This window comes from Chrysemys picta, chromosome 4, assembly GCF_011386835.1.
Source record: "Chrysemys picta bellii isolate R12L10 chromosome 4, ASM1138683v2, whole genome shotgun sequence".
Lineage (NCBI taxonomy): Eukaryota > Metazoa > Chordata > Testudines > Emydidae > Chrysemys > Chrysemys picta.
Genome location: NC_088794.1, coordinates 98,955,592 through 98,980,970, shown reverse-complemented (window position 1 = coordinate 98,980,970; position 25,379 = coordinate 98,955,592). Strand labels below are relative to the sequence as shown.

Here is a 25,379-nt window from a genome sequence, read left to right as displayed (position 1 = left end):
AGTGAAATTAATTAAGATTAAGGCATAAGGAAAGGAACATAGTAAGATCTTGACAATATATGAGTGGTAGAAATATGATGAGAGGTTTTTTCCCCTTAGGTTATTTAATAATTGAACTTTAAAAATATATTTTTCCATACTCTGGGTACAATTTCTTTTGCAAGACTGCTATGGAATACAATAGTTTCAATGGATTCCATTGTTAATTGCACAGTCCTTAGCCCAGTGAAGAAAATATGTCTGTTGCTAAATCCTCTAATGGATATTGGGAACAAACTGTGAATCAGATTCAAAGTGCTCTCCATTTCTTGCCAACATCCTCAGCTAAAAAATGTAAAAAGAGCTGCTCCTATCTTTCTCTGTATGCTGTATATGTTAAATTCTGCTCATCCTTCAAGTTTTCTGGCACACATGACAGAGAAGTGCTTCTCAACCTAGACAAAGACATCAGAAAACGCTAAGCGTGGGCTCTCCCAAAACCTAGACTGTGAGGTGGAATTGGTTAAATGTTATCCAGTTGCCTTGAAATAAAAGATTCTGGACAAAACTTTCAATCCCTTTGAGGAGGAGATGGGAAATATGGGTTCCTTAGATTATTATAGTGAGCCTCTTTGCTAATCCACAGAGGGCAGAAAAACCCTGAAGATGGATTAAGACTGTCAGTTAGTAATATAAGTAGATTTTTTTACAGCTTGAAAGATAGAGGAAAAATACTGAAATGGAACTGTGCCTATTGAACCAAACTTGAGGACATTATTAGGAGGCTGAGCACTAGAAAAGAAACAGACTGAGAACAATTCAGGAAATGAAGAAGTGCATGATATCATATTACTTGGGAAATCTGGACAGATGGAAAGAATTTTTGTGCTTGCACATGAAGCAGTACCCCAAGTTAATGACAGTGAGAAAGAAACAAATTGTTCTTGGGAAGATATGGGATGATACTAATCTTGTTCATAACACTGCTCTACAGCCAAAATGCTTCTGAAATAAATGTAGTCAAACTTTACTAATTCTGGGTCACTGAGAACGAAAATGATGCTTAAAATTGTTGATTGGCTCTAGTTTTCAAGATATGCTATTGGGTCAGTATATACGACTCTTGACTTGGGAATGGCGGAGGATAAGTGAGTTATAAAGGGAAGGGATCTCAATTTAAACCAGAAATGACTAAAATACATCTCTGACTGATCTATGAATAAATCTGTGACTGGGTTTGGACAGTACTTGCTTTTTAGGCAAAACAATGAATGATGCAATCTGAAGCTGGTATTGCGTCATACATGATATGAATTGCATCATGTTATTCCTAGAAGTTATGGATGATGCAATCATAACGAAGCTTACATCACTCTGCTGAACAAATTGCCCTATATCAGCTCTAGAAATCATACAGTGTCATGCTCTCTTATTTGTCAGTGTTTGATTTTGCAAAGGGACACATTTCCGTTTAGCCAAAGTGAGCAGAGATGCCTCGTTCTTGTGTGAACAGTGCAGATAACTTCGGCTGTGTTTGTGGTGAAGTGACTTTTGCATCACAAAAGTGCAGTATAACCACGATGGTTAAGAAAGCCTATCATCTTTATTTTGGCTGCAAAACTGGAGATCAGGACAAGAGGTGGGCTCCACACATATGCTGCAACACTTGTGCAACAAATCTTCGCCAGTGGTTGAACAGGAAAAGGAAATCTATGCCTTTTGCAGTGCCAATGATTTGGAGAGAGCCAACAGATCATACCAGCAATTGTTACTTCTGCATGGTGCCGCCAGTTGGGAAAGGTGTGTCAAAGAAGAAAAAGTGGGCTGTGCTTTATCCAAACATTCCATCAGCTATACGTCCAGTACCCCACGGAGAAGGACTACCGGTTCCTGATGCACCAGAATCATTCTCACTTGAGTCAGATGAGGAAGAGGAAGAGGATGAAACTTCTGGTCCTGAACCATCAATGTCACAGGACCCACATTTTCTCCCATCCTCCTCCTCTGAACCACACCTCATAACACAAGGTGAACTGAATGACCTTGTCAGGGATTTGGAACTACCCAAGAGTAAGGCAGAGCTGTTGGGCTCCAGACTACAGCAGTGGAATCTCCTGGCAGGTGATGTTAGGGTTTCCATGTTCCGTGACTGTCAAAAGGATTTTGTCCCATTCTTCTTCATAGAAGGTGATCATGTAGCCTGCAACCACACTGATGGTGTGATGGCAGCCCTCAACATCGTTCACGATCCAGATGAGTGGAGACTGTTCATTGATTCATCGAAGACGAGTCTTAAAGCTATTTTACTGCATAATAGCAATGTTTTGCCATCAATTCCAGTTGGTCATGCAGTCCATATGAAGGAAACCTATGACAACATGAAACAACTTTTGAGGTGCATAAACTATGACCAACATCAGTGGCAGCTTTGTGGAGATTTGAAGGTTGTTGCTCTCTTGCTTGGTCTGCAGACTGGATACACAAAGTACTGCTGTTTTCTCTGCGAAGGCGATAGTCGTGCAAGAGATTCCCACTACATCAAGAAAGATTGGCCACTCCGACAGTCATTGGAGCCTGGGAGGAAAAGTGTTCAGAATCCACCACTTGTTGAATCAAGGAAGATTTTGTTACCACCCTTACACATCAAGCTGGGTCTGATGAAGAACTTTGTCAAGGCCATTGACAAAACACAAGCAGCTTTCAAGTACCTCCGTGGAAAATTTCCAAGGTTAAGTGAAGCTAAGATAAAGGAAGGTGTCTTTGTTGGTCCTCAGATTCGTGAACTTCTTTGAGATGATGCATTTGACCATGCACTGCGTGGCAAGGAAAAGATGGCATGGAAAGCCTTCCAGTTAGTGGCAATAAATTTTCTCGGAAACAACAAGGCAGACAACTACAGGTTGTTGGTGGAAAACCTCCTCAAGGCATACAAAAACCTTGGTTGCAACATGTCACTAAAAATACATTTTTTGCACTCTCATCTAGATTTTTTTCCACCGAACTGCAGAGCAGTGAGCGACGAGCATGGCGAGCGATTTCACCAGGACATTGCAACAATGGAGAAACGCTATCAGGGCAAATGGAGCCCATCAATGCTTGCAGACTATTGCTGGACAGTGACAAGAGATGCTCCATTTAATGAATACAAGAGACAAGCCAAGAAGCGCCGAGTAGATACTGAATAGAACTAAACTATGTACATAATAGTTTTTTGCCTTTTGTTTCATAATACATTTTATTTATATACCCCTTTTGCTGATTTTTAAAGTGTTACATAAACAGGACAGGTGAAATATTATCATGTAAAGCAACCATAAACACATGAAAAGACCTAGGTTTACAATTTATGATTAAAACTCTACTATCTACACAATATACATAGACATAAAATGTAAAACCTTATATATCATAGAAACAGTAGCCAATCAGTTGTTTTAATTGTCATATTTGAATTCAGCACATCAAAATACATAATAAATAGCACATTTTATCTCTGAAGCAGACGACTTCTCAAAAATTGTTGACCAGTGTAATATATAAAACAATAGCTTTGCTGAGGGTCAGTTTTCAAGACGAATTTGTCCTGATAAGCTTTTAGTTCAGAAATGAAGTGATCGATGTGCCAGTCCATTAAATGGATACATAACTGGTTAAGCAACCGCCAGCAAAGAGTAACTATTAATTGAATGATGTCGGATTGGAGGAAGGTCTCAAGTGTGGTTCCACAGGGATCTGTTCTGGGTCTGATGTTGTTTAACATCTTTATTAGTGACCAGGATGTAGGAATAGAGAGCATACTGATCAAATTTGCAAATGACACTAAACTGGGGGAGTTCCCAGTACTTTTAGGACTCTCCTGAACACCAAACCACTCAGCCATAGTCCCACCCCAGAGCCTGCACCCCCAGCCCAGAGAGGGCCGGCTCTACTGTTTTTGCCGCCCCAAGCAGCACGTCGAATTGCCACCATGGATGGCGGCGGCAGTCCCTGTGCCGTTAGGGTGGCACCCGCGTTTCCATGGCAATTCGGCAGGAGCTTCTGTCTTCAGCCGGAAGACAGAAGGCACCGAATTGCCATCGCGGGCAGCTGAACATAGAAGCTGCCGCTGAATTGCCACCACGTGGAAACGCGTGTGCTGCCTTAATGGCACACGGACTGCCCCCGCCATCCACGGTGGCAATTTGGCGTGCTGCTTGGGGCGGCAAAAACACATGGACTGCCGCCCCTTGCAGAACCGCCCCAAGCACCTGCTTGGAATGCTGGTGCCTGGAGCCGGCCCTAAGCCCAGAGCCCATACCCGCTCCCAAACCCTTGCCTCAATCCACGGCCCCCTCCCGCACTCCAAATCCCTCAGCCCCACCCCCCAGCCTGGAGCCCCCTTCTGCTCCCCAAATTCCTCATCCCATCCCCACCCCAGAGCCCACACGCACAGTTAGAGCCCCCTCCCACACCCGAATCCTCTGCCCCAGCCCAGTGAAAGTGACGGTGGGGGAGAGCGAGCCACCGAGGGAAGGGAAAGGTAGTTAGTGGGGAGCAGGGCTCGGGAAAGGGGCGGGACTAGGGTGTTCGGTTTTGTGCAACTAGAAAGTTGGCAACGCTACATGGAAAGAGTGTGTGGTGGTAGACACAGGGTGCTAAAACATGGCTAATAATAAAATACTTAGCACTTATATAGCATTGTTCAGTCTCCATAAAAGAATGCATTACCAGCAGGAACATGTTCCTGAGAGCAAAACTTGCTAGTACATAATGTTTCATGTTCCAGATGACCAGAAATAGGAATATATACTAGAATACGTCTATCTTAGAGAGTTATCAAGCAGAGACAGACCACTGATAAGACAATGAATTAGATGTTAAATTTCACATGTGGCTAGTTCTTAAAAGCGATACTCAAGATATGAGTTGTAGAGTCTGGAGGCAGGGGTTTGAAGGAAAGTTAAATTAAAATCGTATGCAGTTTTAAAAAATGATATTCACATAGGAACCCTAAGTTTTAAGTTTCATGATTCCCAGTGGCAGGAAGGCATTAGCTATTTTGTTCATCTTCAAAGTTGTGCATAATCCTACAGTTAGGTTTTTCTTTTCTCTGTATCCCTCTTCCTTTTGTTTCTCCTTGTTTGGTCTTCTTAAATTAAAAACCAAGGAATGTAAATGCAAAAAAAAAAAAAAGACTAAAATAAATGCAAAATCAAAAATCTTAAAGTTGCAAATGCAAATATACAAGAGACAAAAAATGAAAAAAGTTAACATTGTAACATCAGTATTGCCAACCACCAGAGATAAAAAATCATGAGTCAGATCACCAAAAGTCATGGTTCTTTTTAAAAAAAAAATTCAAAGCATGTTTTTTAGTCTGTCTTTTGACTTTTTAACTCCTCTCCACTCCTCCAAAGTCTGTGTGATAATTTCAGGTTGAAAAACCTTTAATGCACACACAAATGCACATTTTGTGACTCTTCAGAGGGAGACTTCACTTACTCTTTCCTCACCTCTAAGACAGGTAGGGTGACCAGACAGCAAATGTGAAAAAATCGGGACATGGGGTAATAGGAGCCTATATAAGAAAAAGACCCAAAAATCGGGACTGTCCCTATAAAATTGGGACATCTGATCACCCTAAAGACAGAGGTACTGCCATCAATTTCCTATTACTGTTTTGACATAGCAGCAACACTTTTCTGTCTCTAGCTGTCCCAGGGCTTCTTCTGTGCTCTGGTCCCAGCAGCACCACTTTCTAACTCCTCTTGCCCCTGCCTCCATCTGCACCAGGACCCTCGCTCTGCCATAGGGCCATACATGAAGACAAGGCTCAGTGGCAGAGCAGGTCTGTGAACTCAGCCCTGAGGCTCTCACACAGACTTCTGCCCACATGTCCAGCCATGAGAAATCACAAAATCAGAGGAGCTTCTCACTTCATCATGAAAGCTCCTCTTGCAGGCTCCAAACCTCTGTGTATCATGATCAGTTCACAGCAATTGGTAATACTGCCTTCAACTGGCAGCTGAGAGGGGACTCCCCTGCCCCACCACTACCCCCAGGCATTGGGGACCTGCCATTCTATCTCCTACCCCCATCACTGTCCTCTGCATCCCCTCAGTCTCTCTCCCACCCCCAAAATCTCCTTGAATCCCATGTCACAAGACTGGGACATGGGTGATCTTACTTAGTGGTTAGAGCAGGAATCAGCCCCAATGATCAAAACCGGAGTTAGGCCTAGTGCTTAGAACAAGAGTCTGTAGCCAGGAATCAGAGGCCAGATGTCAGAGCCAAGTGTCAGAGCAGAAGTCGGAGATCAGAGGTCAATCAAAGCCAAGGATCAGAACTAGTTTACCTGGATTGAGACTAGGTAGGGGCAAAGCTGGGTGCAAGGTAGGATCAGGGCTGGTTCCAAGACAGGAGCAGGGCATGAACAAATCTGGAGCAAGGCAGGAGCAAGGCTGGGAATAAGCAGGCACAAGAGCTATTGCAACTGTGGGCAAATGCTTTGAGTAGCTAGTGCCTTGCTGCTGGTCTTCGGAGCAGGTCTGCTGATCCCCACAGCCGATCAGGCAGTTTAATTAAATCAGGCTCAATTAGCGCCATCTATGCTCATTAGACTCCTGGGGGTTAAGCTAGCAGGTAGCTGGCTAGCTTTGGGCCCTTACTCCTGATATCCCACTTCCCTGCTCCATCTCATTCTCCTCATTCACCTTCACAGTGTCTCTGCTGCATCTCACAGTCCGTGTCCTGTCTAGCCCTATGAACCACAGAGTGGCATCCATTTTGCCTGTGGGCATTGCTGCAATCTCACTGAAAACAGTGCGAGATGGCAGCCAACTTAATTAAGGTCAGCTTCACTTCCACATGCAGATACATTGTAGGGATATGGTGCTCATCTTGCTGGCTTCAACTCCACTAACAGTAACAGGAGATGGTGGTCATTTGAATAAGGGAAAATTCATAAGTTAGCAGCCTTTCATCATGTTTTCATGAGACAGGTTATAAAACCCCAAAATCCCAAACTCAAAAATGGAAACAATATTTTCATCAGTTATTGAACTTGAATAATCAAGGTGGCCCAGCTGTCCTTGAGGCCATCAATTGTGAAGGAGGAGAACATATATTGGAAGCAGAACTTTAAGTTGCAGTCAGGTCCTTGAAAAACAACAGAGCATCTGGTCCAAATGGCATACCACCTGAAGTGTTAGAACACAGAGGAAGAGGCATGGTCAAATTATCCTTTGCAAACTATTTAACCTCATCTGGACTAAGGGTGAAGTCCCTGAAGCTTGGCAATGCTCAATTATTCTTCCACTGTTTAAAAAAGGGTAACCCGACAAATTGCAATAACTTCAGAAAAATAGGTCTCATAAGCATTCCTAGCAAGGTATTCTGTAGAGTGGCTTTAGGCCAAATAACGAAGACCAGAAGAAATCCTCTGAGTCACAAGCTGGGTTTAGATCTGGATGGTCCGCCGTAGATCAGATATTTGTTTTTCATCAAATCTTAGACACAAAGTTCAATGTACCCCTGTTTTGCACATTCAGTGACTTTATGATAATATTCAACTCCATTAACAGGGAGGCTTTGTGGAAAGTACTCAAGCGGTACAGATTTAGCAACAAACTGATTCAAATACTGCAGTCTGTATAGCATTGCTTGACATGAACCGTGGCTGAAAGTAAAAACAGTGAGGCATACCCAACAAAACCTTTTTGCTTTATACTTAGAAAACATGTTGGCTAACTCTCTCCATAACATGATATTGGGACAAGTTAGCAATCATCTTGACTTTGCAGATGATATCATAATGATAATGCCTGCAGAGGAATACAATGAAGAAGCATATACCAAACTATATACAACAGCCAGAGAATAGGGATTAAGAATGAATGAGCAAAAGACCAAATCAATGGTAAAATCAAAAATCAAGAAGCAAACGAAACTAATCATTAATGATGTTGACAGCGTCTGCTATTTGGGTTTCACCATAACACATGACAGCCATGATAAAGGTGATATTGTCAAGCTGATAGCCACTGCCAGCAGAACATTTGCATGCCTGAATAAAAGCATTTGGAACCTGGAAAATCAGTGTCCATGATTGCTAAAACCAGAGTATATACACTGCTTATTGTACCCATGTTACTTCATGGTTGTGAAACGAGCGTATTGACAAAAGCATCTGGAGCAAGAGCTGCAAACATGAAATGAGGTGTCTGCACCATATACTAGGTGTTACAAGGCTAGATAAACTAAGAAATGACATTCATAGAAGAGTGAAAGTGCAGTGCATAACTACAGTCATCAAAAGATGTCAGGTGCAATGGTTTAACTTGTTGCTAGAATGACCCCACACCAATTGACTACAATTATTCTCCATGAAAGAGTACATGGTGAGAGAGGTTCCTGATGCCCAAGGAGACAGTGGTATAACACAGTATATAAAGCCATCCAGGCAATGCCTCTCCTCTCCCTCCCCCCAAATAGGCTCAAATGGCAGCACAAAGAAGACATGGATGGAATCTACTTATAACTTCAGCCCTACCCAACCTTCGTGTTGGAAAAAGAAGATGATGATGAAAATCACTTGAGTCACGATAAAATCATGAGAGCTGACAATACTAATGTTAACTTACTCACAAAGCACGTAAGTCATATTTCTGATGGATAGCTCATTAAATGTAACTTAGCCCCTCAGAAATTGAATGTGTGCACTCATTTGTTCATTGCAATCCCATCAGTCTCTCCCTCTCCCCACTCCCTGATGAATGAGACCCCTCCCACCTCTCATTCCTGTGCAAACAATGGATGCCTCATGCTCCCTCCCCATGTCCCAGCAAAGAGTTCTCAGAATTCCAGTCCAGCTTCAGATGCCTCCCTGGTGCTGGTTTAGGGTGACCAGATGTCCTGATAAAATCGGGACTGTCCCGATATTTAACCCTTTGTCCCGCGTCCTGATCAATGTATGATCAGGATGCCATTTGTCCCGATATTCAGGTAAGGAGATGAGCAGGAGGGAGGCGCTGACCCCGTGGGTGCTCTGGGGCTAGAGCACCCACGGGGGAAAATTGCAGCAAGCTCCCCCCCTCCTTGCCTCCTTCTCCCCTCCTCCCCCCAGCGCGCGATGTCCCCGCTCCTCCCCCACTCCCAGCATTTCCCGCTGTCTAACAACTGTTTGGATGCACTTAGCGCTTTCCAGGAGGGAGGGGGGAGGAGCGGGGATGCAGCATGCTCGGGAGGAGATGGAGAAGAGGCAGGGCAAGAACTTGGGAAAAGGGGGTGGAATGGGGGCGGAGCGAGGGCGGATGCTTGGGCGGGAAGAGGTGGGGAATGGGCGAGCACCCACCTGGCAGAGGGGAAGTTGGCACTGTGGGGTGAGTGGCGGGCGGGGGGTGAAGAGGCGAGCGGCGGGCGGGTGAAGAGGCGAGCAAGCGGCGAGCGGTGGGTGGGGGACTGAGGAAGGATGCAGCAAGCCAGCAGGGGCCGGGGGATGAGGAAGGGTGTGGTGGGGGGGGGGTGAGTGGGAAGGGGGCGGGACCTGGGGGAGAGAGGGGCAGAGCCTGGGAGGAGCAGGAGTGGCATGTGGGCAGGGCTGATGGCACCCCAATGTGTCCCAATATTTTAGTGTTGTGATCTAGTCATCCTATGCTGGTTCCTCAGCTGAGAGTGTACTTGATGTGGAAGGCAGGCTAATAGACTTTCTCCCTTCCCATGGTCACAAACCTCAACTCCCAAAGCATCTCTCTATCCCAGCCTCACCCATCTCTTAACCGTGGCAAATTAGCCAGTTCCCAGTATCCCTGGAAACCAGCTATATTCTACATGGAGTTACTATTAAATCTGGTCAAAAATTTCCTATTGAAACTTTTTTGTTGGAAAATTGGGTTTTCAGTTAAATGAAACTTTTCATAGAAAATATCTAATTCGTTCAGAAAAAAATGCACTTTTTGTCAGAAAAAAAACCCACCCCAAACTGATCTGTTTTCCCCCTAGAATATAGATATTTGAGGGAGGGAAATTGTAAGAACTATTTTTTCCTCCCGTCTTCGCATTTTCAATTTTTTGATGAAAAATTAACATTTTCCCTAGCAGGGGATAATAAATTTTCTCACCAGCGCTAGTTACTATATCCATCACAAGCAACGTAGTCAAGTTTAAACTGTAGTCATAACTTCCAGCTTTACGTCTGATGTTTTTGTTTTTTTTATTTTAATTTATATCCATAAGTTTGCATTAACATACATTTGATCATTTAGTTTAAAAACGTGTGCTGTCTACAATTGAATAATAGAGTTTGTGTACTACAGTAGCATAATTTTCAATAAAACATTTTCAGTGTATCTTTCTGGCTTAGGAGTTCTCTCCAGTTCTCATATTAACATAAAACTCATTTTGTATAGTCAGAAATTTGAAGATTTTAAAAGGAATACAGTCTATTTTGGTTGTCCATATTAAACGTCTGTATTTTTGCTAAATTGTTTCCAAAATGTTTACTTGCTCATTTTATAATACAATTACTTCAACTTTCAAGCACTGTCTAATGCTGTTTGTGAATGACTTATCTATTTGCTCAAGTACTTTATACTGATTATTGTTACAGCTAAATTACTACCAGAAATAAGTATGCTGGAAGAAAATTAGAATAGATGGATTATAAATATAGTATGAGTTAGGTTTTAATATTCTTGATATTAATTGGTTGAATACAAGTTACACAAATCCACACAGAAAAAATACATCTGTTTTATCGTTTTCAAAGAAATACAGATAGATAAATCTATGATCTGAAAATGAAATATTAAAATTAATACCTTAGAGTTTGTGCTGACAAATTTAAGTCAAAGAAAAAAAAATCAACCTGACTTTAGTGCTGCACTTAGTAACAGAAGCAATTTTTTGGAGCTAGTGCAACAAAAAACTTGTACCAATTTTTGCTGACTTGGGCCCTTGTTAATTGTACTTTATCACAGAATGTTTTAGAGAAATCTGGAGCCTTCAGACTGCAGTGTGTCTGCTTTAGTGGCTGCAGGTGCATTATTATACCTTAATTACTCAAGAGATTAAATCAAATGATTTAGCCTAAATAGTCTGATAACATGAAAACCAGATATCTAAATTCAAATTTGATGAGTGAACACGATTTAGTGAGATTACCATTTTAGGTCACACAAAAGCAACTGATATTTAACAGATAGTGATGGTTATATAGGAAAAATTGTCCTGGATCTAGAAGGGTTAATAATCTACACATAAGAAATTAGGAAACCTCACAGTCTCCCCCAAACAAAGATTTGGAATCCATATTATCATTATAAAATATGCTACCATTTCAGAAAGCTTGAAAAATAGGTTTAAAAGCAAAAACTATTAAACTTATTTTAATAATATCCCTCTGAATAGAACAGCTTCCTCATCTTGTGTTTATCAAACAGTTGCCATTCAGGCTACATTTAAAATATATTTAGGTTTTTTTTTTTTAATAGATATCCTAATGCTGGCAGACCGAAGGCCTGTTCACATCACGGCCCCTTGGACTCAAAGAACACTGACAAATACATAGCTGGAAACCAGTCTGGCTCACCTGTGTGTTAGTATTGTTAAAATAGGCATTAGATTTACAAACATGTGTTTAGACTTTGAAATGCTTGTGAGTTGCTGCATGCATTAATCTCACTTATAATGTCTGTATTCCATGTTATAAGGTAATATTTAAGTGTTTGCTCTAAAATTGTAACCCCTTCCCCAAGTCAGGAGAGAAGTATTAGCAAGTGTGAAATGCTAGCTTACCACAGGAGGTGTCATCTCCTCTCCAACAGAAGAAGTTCGATCAACATCAGACAAGCCAGCATGGAACATCAGTAGACAAAATACTTTGTTGATTGCTCCCCACCACGAAGAGGGAACACGCACAAACACTCGAGCTCTGGGGCAAGGGAATAAAAATCCCTGTCAAGAATAAATTGTTATCCCTATGCTACTTGAACTTGACGGAGAGTGAAAGTCTTCTAAGCATAAACGAGGGATGATCCCTGACAGTTAAGCTTGGGTTAGCCCTAAAGGACATATAGAGCTTGCACATTACAACAGCTTCTGTTACTTGTTGACACCTATGACTGTAACTCATTTGTGGATGATTATCTTAACCTTGTAAAAAAACTAATTTCTTTTCCCTAGTTAATAAATATTTAGTTAATTTATTATAGGATTTGCTGCAAACCTTGTCTTTGGTGTGAGATCTGAGGAACAATTGACTTGGGGTAAGTGACTGGTCCTTTGGGACTAAGAGTAACCTGAATATTATAAAACATGCGTCTGACGAAGTGGGTATTCACCCACAAAAGCTTATGCTCTGATACATCTGTTAGTCTTAAAGGTGCCACAGGACTCTGTCACGGAGTATTGGGGGACTCAGGGCCCTGCACCCCCGGCTTCCTGCGATTCACCATGACTCTCAGCCAGCCAGTAAAGCAGAAGGTTTATTTGGATGACAGGAATACAGTCCAAGACAGGTCTTGCAGGCACAGACAACAGGGCCCCCCTCAGTTAGGTCCAGCTTGGGGTCCCAGGGCATCCCAGCCCACCCCCCTTTGGGGGGTCAGAGCCATCTCTGTCTCCCAGCCATCTCTCCAGCCCGCTTCCAGCACACTGCCTTCAGCGACCCCTCCCACAGCCTTTGTTCAGTTTCCCGGGCCAAGGTGTCACCTGGCCTCCAACCCCTTCCTGGGTTCTCATGTTACACGCTCAGGTATGCGCCTTCGGGCAGACTCCCATCCCCTGATGCAGACCATCCTAGCCACACTCCCCTGTCAGCACTCACACACCCCAGCAAGAACAGTCCCAGTTCGTCACAGACTCTCTGTTGCTTTTTACAGATCCAGACAAACAAGGTTACCCCTCTGATACCTGAATATTATTGTGATTTTTGGTGTAGGGGACCATCTATCACACCGTCAAGCTTGCCTAGGTGGCAAGATAGATCAGAGTACCCCAGGAGACTGTCTATGACTCCACATTAAACTCTTATAGTGCTTGAGGTGGTTCATACTTGATTGACGAAATGTAAGTATGGAACACACACAACCAATCTGTGGTTTGTGCCCTACTTTTTAACTGTGTGCCCTGAGTTTGGCACTGATGGTTGAGCCACTCCAGACAGCTTGAAAGGGATAGCTCAGTGGTTTGAGCATTGGCCTGCTAAACCCAGGGTTGTGAGTTCAATCCTTGAGGGGGCCACTTAGGTATCTGGGGAAAAATCAGTACTTGGTCCTGCTAGTGAAGGCAGGGGGCTGGACTCAATGACCTTTCAAGGTCCCTTCCAGCTCTAGGAGACAGGATATCTCCATTAATTTATTTTGTCCTATTTAAGAAATGTGTTTGTTAAATTACTATATGTTAATATGCAAGGTATAGAAATAAGTTAAGAGATCAGCTTTGGCATACATTTAATTTATTGTAATTTTGTACAGACTGGTGAACACTCTTAGTCCTGAATACAGATGGGTCCTTGTGATATGATGCTAAGAGGCTGGGCGGCCTAGCTGTTAGGACACCTTACTTCCAGTCCCTTGCTTTCTTGGCAGAGGTGCCTGGTTCCTCACCTCAGACTGGGAACCGTCTGGCCTCCACTCATATCTGGGCCTCAGCCCTTAACGGAGTGCGGTAAGGGTGGCCAGGGCCTTCCCTGTCCACTGGGTCCCAGTCCAGGGCCCCGTGTGAAGCAACATTAGCAAGATCCTCCTGGCAGAGTCCAAGTCAACTGCCCAGGGCTATTTTCTACCTCTGTCCCTTCAGTTTGGGGCCTGTCCCCTATAGTCCAAAACAGTCTGTAGTGGCTCACCTGTAGTGGTACCCCCTTGTGGACCATTAGCAGCATTCTGTCATGGCCTTAGTCCCCCTGGGTGGGGTGGATGTAAAGTTGGAGGGGGCCTAGCCCCACAGTGTCCTTATAGTCTAATATCACACTTCACTCTCTGCATTGGCTACAGGTATAGCGGGGCAGGGCTAGCTGGGCCTATAAGCTCCCTTTAACCTTTTCCTGCTGCTGTGAGGTTTCCCTGGTCCGTCACAGTCCCCTTCCAGAAATGAATGTATCTGATGTGAGAAACAAGGCTGGGTTCCCTCGCTTGACACGATTTTACACCGGTGTAATTCCATTGACTTCAGAAGACTTCTTGGTTTACAGTGACACACATGAGAGGAGATTCAGGCCCACATGCTCTAACAGCCAGATGGTGTACCCCTTACTCATTGTGGTGGACAGTTACACACATAAGTAGCTCCATTGACTGTAAGGGGTCTGCTCACTATTACAGTTGTAAGTACTGTTGGTGTCACTAGGCATAGCTACCAGGTAACTCGGGGGGGTGGAAGGCCATAAGTGCCGATGAAACCCCCCTGCTCTGGGTCTAAGTGAGCCATCTTGTGAACTTTAACCAGCCTCCATGCTAACAGCCTAAATGCTGAAGCAGAATATATAACGGTCAGCTTTTTAGCAGACAGCTGCAGTTTCGTTCACACTAGCAGAAGCACTAGTGATAACGAGGGGGAAAAAGGGGAGGGAAAGACCTACTACGTAGAGCTTGCAAGGCCAAAGATAAGCATGCAGACGAGAACTTTTCTAACATGCCACAATGTACTGCCTGCTGTAGCCGCTGTCGGGAAGGGAGGGGGAAGGGAGGAACAGAACAAAGGCTTGTACACAAACAGCTTGGAATATAAAATGGGAAACTTGCTTGTATTTGCTGCGCTTGATTTGAGACATGCTGGTCTCCTAGTGCCTATTCAGAGCTCTTGAATAAATTTGGTTTGCTTCTCCACCCTGGTGTGTCTACTGGTGCGACACACACTGAGCAATGAACCCTGTTGCCTCCCTTGGGCCCCCTGGGCCGGCAACAGTACTGTTCACCAGTTCAATTTGGCCATAGGTGAGAAGGAAATAATTATCACAACATGAACACTTATTTATGAATTCTGCAGTCCCCCTTCACCCTAATACCACCAGTAACTTGTTAATTCGTCCTACTTAAATGTTGTGTCAGCCACATTAGCCCATCTCTACCTCATTATGTAGTTTTGGGGAATTAATAAAAATGGAGGAATAAGAGCTGCATTTACAAAAGCAGATCCTTTAATTGTTTCCACAATTTAGTATTGCCACTGCCACACGCTATCCTGTTAAAATTCCAAGAGGATGGAAAAAAGTATTTATAGAACATCAAGAGGTTCACTAACAACTTTCTCTGGATGGTAACAGAATAGTGTTAATGTTGCTTATAACACTGCTATCTCCTGCTTGGAAATCTGCCAGGTTAGGAAGCCATGGAGAATGGCTGTTCCCCATTTCTTACTCAGAACCTGTGAAGCCATGTTTGCTAGAGGTTTCTGTGGATTCATGGGGTGAAACACACCCCTGAGCTAACACTTGCCTTTCCCTGTATCTCACCACAGTTTCCACATCATTCTGCTACCTTCTATCCTCAAAAGTAATGGGGAATATCCAGTCCTATGTTATAATAGCCAGCATAAAGTGAAAACATTCAATATGATCTCAGAGCTTGTATGCAAAGAAGTGTGGAGACTTACTAGAAAACCTGCCTCCAGCTTCTACATACAGGTTAATACCGCCGATATGGTATTCTGTTGTATCAAGTTACAACAAAAATGATCCTAAATAAAAGATGAAAAAATAAAATCTAACTCCAAAACGGGAAAGAATTCTGAAGAATCCCAGAAAGCCAAATGATTATGAGTTCTACCTTGGAAAAAAAACAAACTACTATAAAAAACTGAGTACTAAATTAATATTCAGGGTACCATTAATTTACTATTGCCAAAACTACACACTATTGGGATTTATTACTGTTTATTGCTGTTGACTCCGCTAAGCCAATGCAGCTCTGGGGATGTGAGCTGGATTCTATTGCAGCTTGAACATCATCAAGAAAATCGTCAACTAAGTTCTAGTTTTTGTTTTGCAGATTTTTGTTGTTGACGATGGTGGTAGAAGTACATGCGACAGAAGGAGCCTACCTGGCCTTTCAGATTCTAGGTTGAATTTACAGATGTTGACAATCAGGAAAATTATATCTTTACTTCTAAACTGAGCATATTTGATATGGAAATCACTGACAGACTATTAAAAACAGAAATGCAGAATGCCTTTTTCACCAACTTACTTTTCTTAACAGAACCACACCAATGTGTAAAGTTTTTGTTCCATAAGTATTTGAAGTAACGTAAAAGACAGGAATTTTGAAGTTAATATTATATATATTTTAAAGTTTCGTTCTCCTGACTACTAGAAAATATCAGGGTCATTGTGCACTTACGGAGCCGAAACTATCCATTAAATTTTGTTCACAGTGACTTTTTGTTTTGAATCAGCCAAGTTATAAACCTCTAAATCATGGATGGATATAAGAGAAACAACTGTGGATCACTTAGGGCAGGTCTCCACTACTGGAGAGATCGACGGTGCTGCAATTGATGAAGCAGGGATTGATTTAGTGAGTCTAGTGAAGACCCGCCAAATTGACAGCAGAGCACTCTCCAGTCGACCTTGGTACTCCAGCTTTCTGAGAAGAGTAAGGGAAGTGAACCAAAGAGCACCTCCCATCAACTCAGCACAGTGAAGACATCGGGGTAAGTCAATCTAGGCTACATAAACTCCAGCTACGTTAGTCACGTAGCTCGAGTAGTGTAATTTAGGTCGACTTACCCCCGTAGTGAAGACAAGCCCTTAGAGTCACACTAGCAGGCACCACTATCCTACAGATATAATGCTTCTGTGCTGTTACTCATGCAAGTATCCAGGCAAGCTTTATACCGTATTGTAATATCAAGAACTACAAACTGCAAACAAAAGCACTTTCCTTTGTAACACTTCCATAAAGAGGGAGGAAAGGTTAAAATTGGTATAAAAAGCACCAAAGTCTTTACCATACATATTAAGATCTAGATATTATCCTTAGGTACAGCCCAGAGTAAGCAGTGATATGGTATATTACACCTCCCATCAAGGAACTGTGATTTGGAGTTCCTCCCCTGCTTCCCTCTTGTTCTGGGGAGAAGTAATTTACTGCAGCCCTTGAAAGGATGCTGCTTACTTCCCCTGCCATGTATCCAGACAGTTCTCCCCAGTCTCTGCCTCTTCACCACCACCTTGTTCTCTATGGGGAACACCCAGAGAACAAACCCTACACAAAACCCAGACCCATACTGCGGGTAACCCTAATGCAGTCACATGGTGGGGATGAGCAGCATAAGGACTAGTCACAATCCAACCCTAGATGAAAAAAAAAGAAGTTTCTCACAACTTAGACAATGAAACTATCTGTTTGGATTGTCAGAAACTATATTATAGTATTAGGTATAGTGTAATGTATGTGCTTTTAAATAATATTCACTACTTAGATGTATATTTAATTGTTTACATCTTGTTTAATGTAGTACATATTGAATTAAGCCCTTTTAAAATAAAATATTTACATTCAATTTACAAATATTATTTACAAAACATACTAATGTTGCATATCAATTCATCATTCATGATACATATATTTAGAAAAAAAAATCTACACTTGAAATTAAGTATTCACGTTCTACTCTTGTAATTTAGCCAAGAATAGGGAACATTTTTAATAGGAAATATGCAGAATTTTCTCAGCAACATGAGAAGTTAGATTTGGCTACTCTGGTAAATTTGATAGAATATGCTTTTCCACTTCATTAAAATGGAGGAGAGAGAAAAACAAACAGCACTTAGCACGTCATTTAAAAAATCCTATATATTGTTAGTTTTATACTTACACAGGTAAATACTTGTACTTGGTCTCAGCTTATATATCATCCTGCTCCGGCAGTAAGAGATTTCAACTGAACCATTTTTATTTTAGTTTAGTGAATCCATTCTCAAACTGATTTGTGTTGTATTAGCTGAGCGCATAAATATGTATGCCTTCAATAATTTATAGCTGCCACCTATCATTTTTTACGTAAAGAAATCTATCTATTGATAAAGAAAAATGCCTTGTTTCCTTAAAGTAAGTCTTTGAATGACAGTGTGTTATAAACTGGAAATTGGTGTGAATGCATTGGCCTTTTGTTCCACAGCAACATAAAATTGTTAATCTATGACCAGCATGAAACATTAAGCTGCCTTTGATTTTTCATTCCAATTTAATTCACTTGGCTACCCTTCAGTGATTGGCTTTGACTGGAAAGTCACATGTTATATAGAGACAAAAATACAACTGCTGCTTAAGCTTGTCATGCTGGGAAGTCATTCAATTAAAACTGGAGCTGTTTGCTCACAGTATCTATCAAGGTCAGTCTTCACGGGGTCTTGTAAACTCAAAGGCTTTGTCCTGAACATTCAGTTTTGCTTAATTCTCTTCATACTACTGTACACCTACAGACTAAGGCAAGCATGCAGCATGGATTTACAGTACCATATTGTTAACACTATTTTAAAGTAGGTTTTAGCTTCACTGGTCAGGAGTCGTGGTGATCTATATTATCACGTTAAGAAGTGTTGCAACAGATACTTTAAAATGTCACAGGTACTGTAAGGATGAAAGGGTCAAATTGGCTGATGAGAGCATCTGAGTGAGAGGTTGTGCTGAATATATTTGGAAACAAAATGATATATCTAGAGAGCTAAATATTTATACCACGCTTAGTAACTGTGCTACCTGAGTATCCAACTATCACACTAGACTCTCAGAAGTAGCCTTCTCCTATTTAAATATAGAACACAAGCACTGATGGATAACATAATATTACTGTCCCAAAACTTGGAAGAAGCTCTTACTATACCATATAAATGATATGTTGATTAAGGTGTTCCTAAGAATGTTTTGACTTGACATACTGAGATGATTCCAAACAGTTCATCCAAAAGCCATGTCATCACATTTAAGTGGGATACGAACATACAAATTTTCCCTTAATCATTTTTAGTCATTCTTATTCAAGTAATTGGAGGGTTGAATGAAGTGGATCAAATTTTGCAGATCTGAGGAGAAATGGAAATTCATGTCCATCCATTAAAGTAGGGATTAGATGTATGCAAACAGATACTATTTTGTAACAGCTCAAAAGGTCAGATAACTATGCTGATTACTTTGCCTTTTAGTGTGACTGTTGTGTTGTTTTGGATCCATACCAAAGCTTAAGTATTTTTTGATTGTATTCATTTCTTGAGAGGTAGACTTTACATTTAAAATTACTCTTTTCCTCCAGGAGACTGTGTTGAAATTTCTTTGATTCTTCTCCCCTTTTTAAAAATAGATGTATATTTCAGTTAAAAGCTGGCCTTACTGGCTAAAACCATTTTCACTTCCTGATACATATTCTTCACTGTTTACCTATCAACCGCTTATATTAACTTTTTAGATAGATAGACAGAATTACTGTATCACGCAGGAACCCAGGATCCCATTGTACTAGCCACTAGGCAAACACAGAACAAAAATAAGTAGATTGTAAGCTCTTTGGGGCAGAGACCAAACAGAAGACAAGATACAACAGAGGATACCATAAAGACAAATGGGGGAGTACAAGAAAACAATGTCAACATGATAGGCAGTGGTCTCATCATACCAATGGTCTACTTGTTGTCAAGTTTAGCATAGGCCTCACAGAAAAGAAGAGTTTTAGGATGGGTTTTGAAGGAAGATAGTGAGGTAGTTTTGAGGATGTTTATAGGAAGCTTCTTCCACACAAGGGGCAGCATGGGAGAAAGCATGAAGGTGCTTCTTTGACAATTTAACAAGTGGGCTATGCAGACTGGCATCATGGGCCAATCGGAGATGGGAGTTGCCATCTAGATAGCAAATGAGAGATAATAGATAGGGTGGGGACATGCTGTGAAGGGTCTTAAAAGTAAAGACAAATAGCTTATGCTTGATGTGACAGAGAAAGCAAAGCCAATGTTGGAATGCAAAGAAAGGGGTGACATGGTCAAAATGATGGGGTAGGAAAATGATCTTTGCAGCAGTATTCTGAATGGATACGACCGGGTCAAAATTGCATTTCTGCAGGCTAGAGAAAAGGATGTTGCAGCAACTGAGAAATAAGATGACAGCCTGGACAAGAGTTTTATTTGTGTGGACAGATAGGAAAGGCGATGTCTTAGGCTACGTCCTCACTACGGGGTGGGGGGGGTCGATTTAAGATACCCAATTCAGCTACGTGAATAGCATAGCTGAATTCGATGTATTGGAGCCGACTTACCCCGCTGTGAGGACGGTGGCAAATCGACCTCCGCGGCTCCCCCGTCGACGGCGCTTACTCCTACCTCTGCTGGTGGAGTACAAGCGTTGATTCGGAGATCGATTGTCGCGTCCCGACGAGATGCGATAATTCGATCCCCGAGAGATCGATTTCTACCCGCCAATTCAGGCGGGTAGTGTAGACCTGCCCTTAGAGATGTTTTGGAGAAAGAATCTGCAAGATTTAGACATAGCCTGGAAGGCTTGTGGGCAGGAGAGGAAGATTAAGTGATCTGCTGAGTTTGCGCTGATGGCTAGACAGCCACAAGATGACAGAGGCTGAGATTTTAGTGTGGATAAAAGAAACCAAGTAGAGATGCAAATTATCAGCATAGACATGGTAATTGAATTTCTTTACAGTTGAGATTACCAAGAGCTAAGGTGTGGAGGGAGAAGATGAGGAGACCAAGAACAGACCCCTGTGGAAACCCCATAGAAGGTGGAGGAAGGGAATGAGAAAGATCCTCCAAAGGACCTGCTGAAGGAACAGTTAGAGAGGTAGAAAGAGAATCAAGGAAGGTCAGAATCACAGAAGCCAAAGGAGAGAAGATTTCAAGAAAAGAAGCATGGCTGATGGTGTTGCACGCAGCTGACAGGTCAAGGAAGATGAGGAAGGAATACTGGTTCTGAGGTTTGGCTAGAAAGCTATTAGAGACCTTGATGAAAGCAGTTTCAGTGGAGTGCCTGAAATGGAAGCTGGACTGGAGAGAGTGTAGGATGGAAATGGAGGAGAGGAACTTCAGACAGTGATTGTAAACAGCATGTTCAATGAGCTTAGAGATGAGAGGGAGAAGGGAAATGAGGCAGTTGCGGGTGAGGGAAGTGGTGTTAAGCATGGTTTGGATTTTTTTGTTGGTTTTGTTTAGGACTTTTTAAGATGAGAGAGAATAAAACATGCTTGTATTCTGAGAGGAAAGAGCAAGAGGGGAGTGAGAGGCGGAGGAGAAGAGTAAGGTAGGGCATGAGTGTGGGTGCGGGGAGATCAGGAGAGGGGATGGGACAATGTCACTAGGGCAAGTGGAAGAGGACAGCAAACAAGAAATTTCTGTATCTGTGATGGGGAGAAGGAGGAGAAAGTTGTAGGAGAGGAAGGAAAAGGAGGGCTGGCTGAGGGGAGAGGGAAGGTCACATAAACTGTATTTTGACTAAGGTGAGAAGCCACCTGTAGGATTAAACCAGATTCTTTATTTAAGCAAATCACAAAAATGTGGCAGCTCTCCCGCTGTGTCCTCCTTTACACCTTCTCCCAGCTCCCTCTTGTGTTCTCGAGTATATATTGCATAAAGTCACTCCAGCTCCATTCAGTTACCATTGAATCCAACATGAAACCCAGTTATCTGGGCATCGAAATTGTAACCTATTTTATAGTGAAAAAGATACTGATCATAAATAACTAAAAAATTACTTTCAAATTTAAATAAAACAATAGATCATGTATGTGAACAAGAGTAAGTTAACCTTCTGAGTTTCTGCAATGGATATGTGCTCTCTTTTTGTTGCTTAGAAAAATGTACAAAGTGAGATTGCAGTGTGCCAACCTGAGGTTTTCAAAATCATACACATTTACTTTCATTTCTGAATTAGAACGTATTAAAACCAGAAAAGGGAGCGGTCTTACCCCAACCTCTTCATTCTTTATACTCTTTGCAAAATGCTCAGAGTATTCACACTGAATTTCCTGTTGTGAACCAAGTAACATTCATGTATACCATGTTCATGTGAATTACATGTGAGAAACTGCATGATTTTTCAATGTGACTTATGTGAAAACTCACCTCAGGAAATGCAAATTATTTATGGACAAAACCCATAATATTTTTAAAATACCAATTAGCAATTCTCTCAACCACTTAGAGAAGATATTTATAAACCCTTTTCATTCTTCAAACAAAAAGCAAAGAATCAGTATAATATCAGCTGTCTTCTATTCTAAGAGTCTTTAAAGAGAGCTTTGTTTCTATAAAACTGATTTTTCCCAAAGCCATGGTACACGAGAAGATCACAAGACCTAGTTACTGAATTCATCTTATTGACATTCGCTCTTTGATTTGAAAATAGACAGTTAGTTAAAAACAACCTCCCCCCCATACAAATATAAAATTCAAGCAGTAAAAACCACTTATTAACCTGTTCTGTAACTGTTGTTCTTCAAGATGTGTTGCACATGGCCATTCCATTTCAAGTAGACGGAGGATCATAGAATATCAGGGTTGGAAGGGACCTCAGGAGGTCATCTAGTCCAACCCTCTGATCAAAGCAGGACCAATCCCCAGACAGATTTTTGCCCCAGATCCCTAAATGGTCCCCTCAAGGATTGAACTCACAACCCTGGGTTTAGCAGGCCAATGCTCAAACCACTGAGAGAGAGAGAGAGAGTCTGAGTGAGTGAGTGAGTATGTGTGTCAGATTTTTCCTTTAGTAGTACCTATCAGGGCAGCATATGTGCTCTTAGCTACCTCATATTACTGCATAATGGTATAAAGGGTGGAGCTTTCCCAGATCACCACCTCAGTTCCTTCTTATATTGTGATATAGAAGGGAAGGAGGGTGTAATGTGGAATGGACACACACAACACATCTCAAAGAACAGCAATGGTTACAGAACAGGTTAGTAACTGCTTTTTCCTTCAAGTGACTGCACATGTCCATTCCACCTTAAGTGACTTACAAGCAGTTAAATCCAGAAGGTGGGTTTCGGAGTTTACCTGAATAATGACTGAAGAACTACTTGTCCAAACTTGGCATCATCTCTTGAATGATTAGATGTAGTATAATGAGTAGCAAAGGTATATACTGATGACAAAGCTGCAGCTCTGCCAATGTCCGTTATAGGTACTAGAGCCAAAAGCTGTGGAAGCTGCTTGAGATCTTGTAGCGTGTACATTGGCAATGTCATAACAGACATATGCAGGATGAAATCAAGGACAAAATCCTCTGTGCCTTTCATACTATTCACAACTGACATGAATAGCTGTGCTGATGAGCTAAAAGACCTACTTCTGTCCAAGTAAAAAGCCAATACCCTTCTTACATCCAAAGAATGGAGCCTCTTCTCATCCTTATGAGAACAGGGACTAAGAAAGAAAGTCAGTAAATATATGACTTGATTGAAGTGGAAGTCTAATACTACGTTAGTTAGGAATTTCAGATGTGGATAAAAGTATACCTTGTCCTCATAACAAATTGTTTCAGGTGGGCCAGCTACCAATGCTCATAATTCCACCACCCCTGTTAATAGCGACCAAAAAGTTGTTTTCATGGATAGATGCAGCAAAGAGCAGTCCTGTTCATAGGGCGCACCCATCAACCTTGTTAGCACCAGATTAAGTCCCATGGAGGAATGGGAGTCATGACCTCCATAACCTGTCCAGACTCTTTCAGAATCTGACTGACATAGGATTAGAAAACACTGAGCGGCCCACAATTGGTGGGTGGAAAGCAGAGATAGCTGCCAGCTGAATTCTGATGGAACTAAATTGACAGGCCTTGTTGCTTCACGTAGAATAAATAGTCCAAAATATGTCGGATAGAGGCCAGGACTGGCGGTACACCCTTCTGCTTTGACCAAAAGGAGAATTGCTTTCACTTCAACAGGTAAGTATAATCTACTAGATGGCTTCCTGCTGGTTCAGGATGTTTTGCACATTCTCCAAAACTTTGCTTCTTGAGCATGGAGTATCCAGGTCATAAGATGGAGAGTGGCCAGACTGAGATATAGCAAGAGACTATGGTTCTTGGAAATCAGGTCAGGTTCTGTAGGTAATATTAAAGGAGACCCAGCAGAGAGGGCTCCACAGACTGAAGAACCAATGCTGGTGTGGCCAATGCAGTGCTACGAGGATCACACAAGACCCAATGAGTACCACTAAAGGAAAAATCTCCGACACTAAAGTGGAATGGATATGTGCAATCACTCAAAGAAGAACTAAATATTCATTACTTTTGCCACCTACATTAAACAGCTGAGATGAAACCTTATCTGCATTTTAATTTTCAGTTACAATTTTATTAGCAAAGCCCCATATATACTATTAACCAAGAAAATCAAACCAAACACAATCAAACAAATTCAAAACTAAGACTGACTCAGTCCTTAACTCATCCTATAGTTTCTAAATATAACCATACGATATGAAACACCACACACAAGTAGGACTACCAGACTTCAATAGGCATCTCTAGGCACAAGCCAAGGAAGTATCATCTTTAATTTCCTTTTCCTAAGATGGTTTTATATTGGAAGTAAAGTCATGTAAAATTGGACTTTTATGGTTCATGTGGAAAGAAGAGATTTCCTTAGCAATGTTTCAGGAACGAAAGTTTATGAACTCAGGAAAGTTTTACTGAAAATAAAAGTCATCAGGAGTTCATCTCCCCTTTCGCCTAGCACACCTTCCTTTAGCAATAGGGCATCACAGGGGAGAAGCAGTGGCTTTTGCCATGCCCTCACCTATGTTCAGTGTGGATGGAATCTTGAAAGATTTTAGCTGCCAAACTAACTTATTTCTACAAGACATGTGTAAACTGTCAACAGTGTGCCCTTGTTGCCAAGAAGGCTAACAGCATTTTGGGCTGTATAAGTAGGGGCATTGCCAGCAGATCGAGGGATGTGATCATTCCCCACTATATGGCATTGGTGAGGCCTCACCTGGAGTACTGTGTCCAGTTTTGGGCCTCACACTACAAGAAGGATGTGGAAAAATTGGAAAGAGTCCAGCAGAGGGCAACAAAAATTATTAGGGGCTGGAGCACATGACTTATGAGGAGAGGCTGAGGGAACTGGGATTGTTTAGTCTTCAGAAGAGAAGAATGAGGGGGATTTGATAGCTGCTTTCAACTACCTGAAAGGGGGTTCTAAAGAGGATGTATCTAGACTGTTCTCAGTGGTAGCAGATAACAGAACAAGGAGTAATGGTCTCAAGTTGCAATGGGGGAGGTTTAGGCTGGATATTAGGAAAATCTTTTTCACTAGGAGGACGGTGAAGCACTGGAATGGGTTACCTAGAGAGGTGGTGGAATCTCCTTCCTTAGAGGTTTTTAAGGTCAGACTTAACAAAGCCCTGGCTGCAATGATTTAGTTGGGAATTGGTCCTGCTTTGAACAGGGGATTGGACTAGATGACCTCCTAAGGTCCCTTCCAAC

General features: G+C 42.0%; 1 protein-coding gene across 4 annotated transcripts in view; it reads right to left on the bottom strand.

Annotated features, from left to right (window-relative positions):
* Positions 1–25,379, bottom strand: part of FMN1 (formin 1) — a 393,438-nt gene that overhangs the window by 334,179 nt on the left and 33,880 nt on the right. Inside the window, exon 1 of one of the 4 annotated variants that reach the window (XM_042857429.2) lies at positions 17,773–17,945. The exons of the other annotated variants lie outside the window; for them this stretch is intronic. Within the exon in view, the coding sequence (XP_042713363.2) occupies positions 17,773–17,812 (40 nt within the window). The 5' untranslated portion in view covers positions 17,813–17,945. Of the gene's footprint in view, positions 1–17,772; positions 17,946–25,379 lie in introns of those variants that run through there. 4 annotated transcript variants of the gene reach the window in all.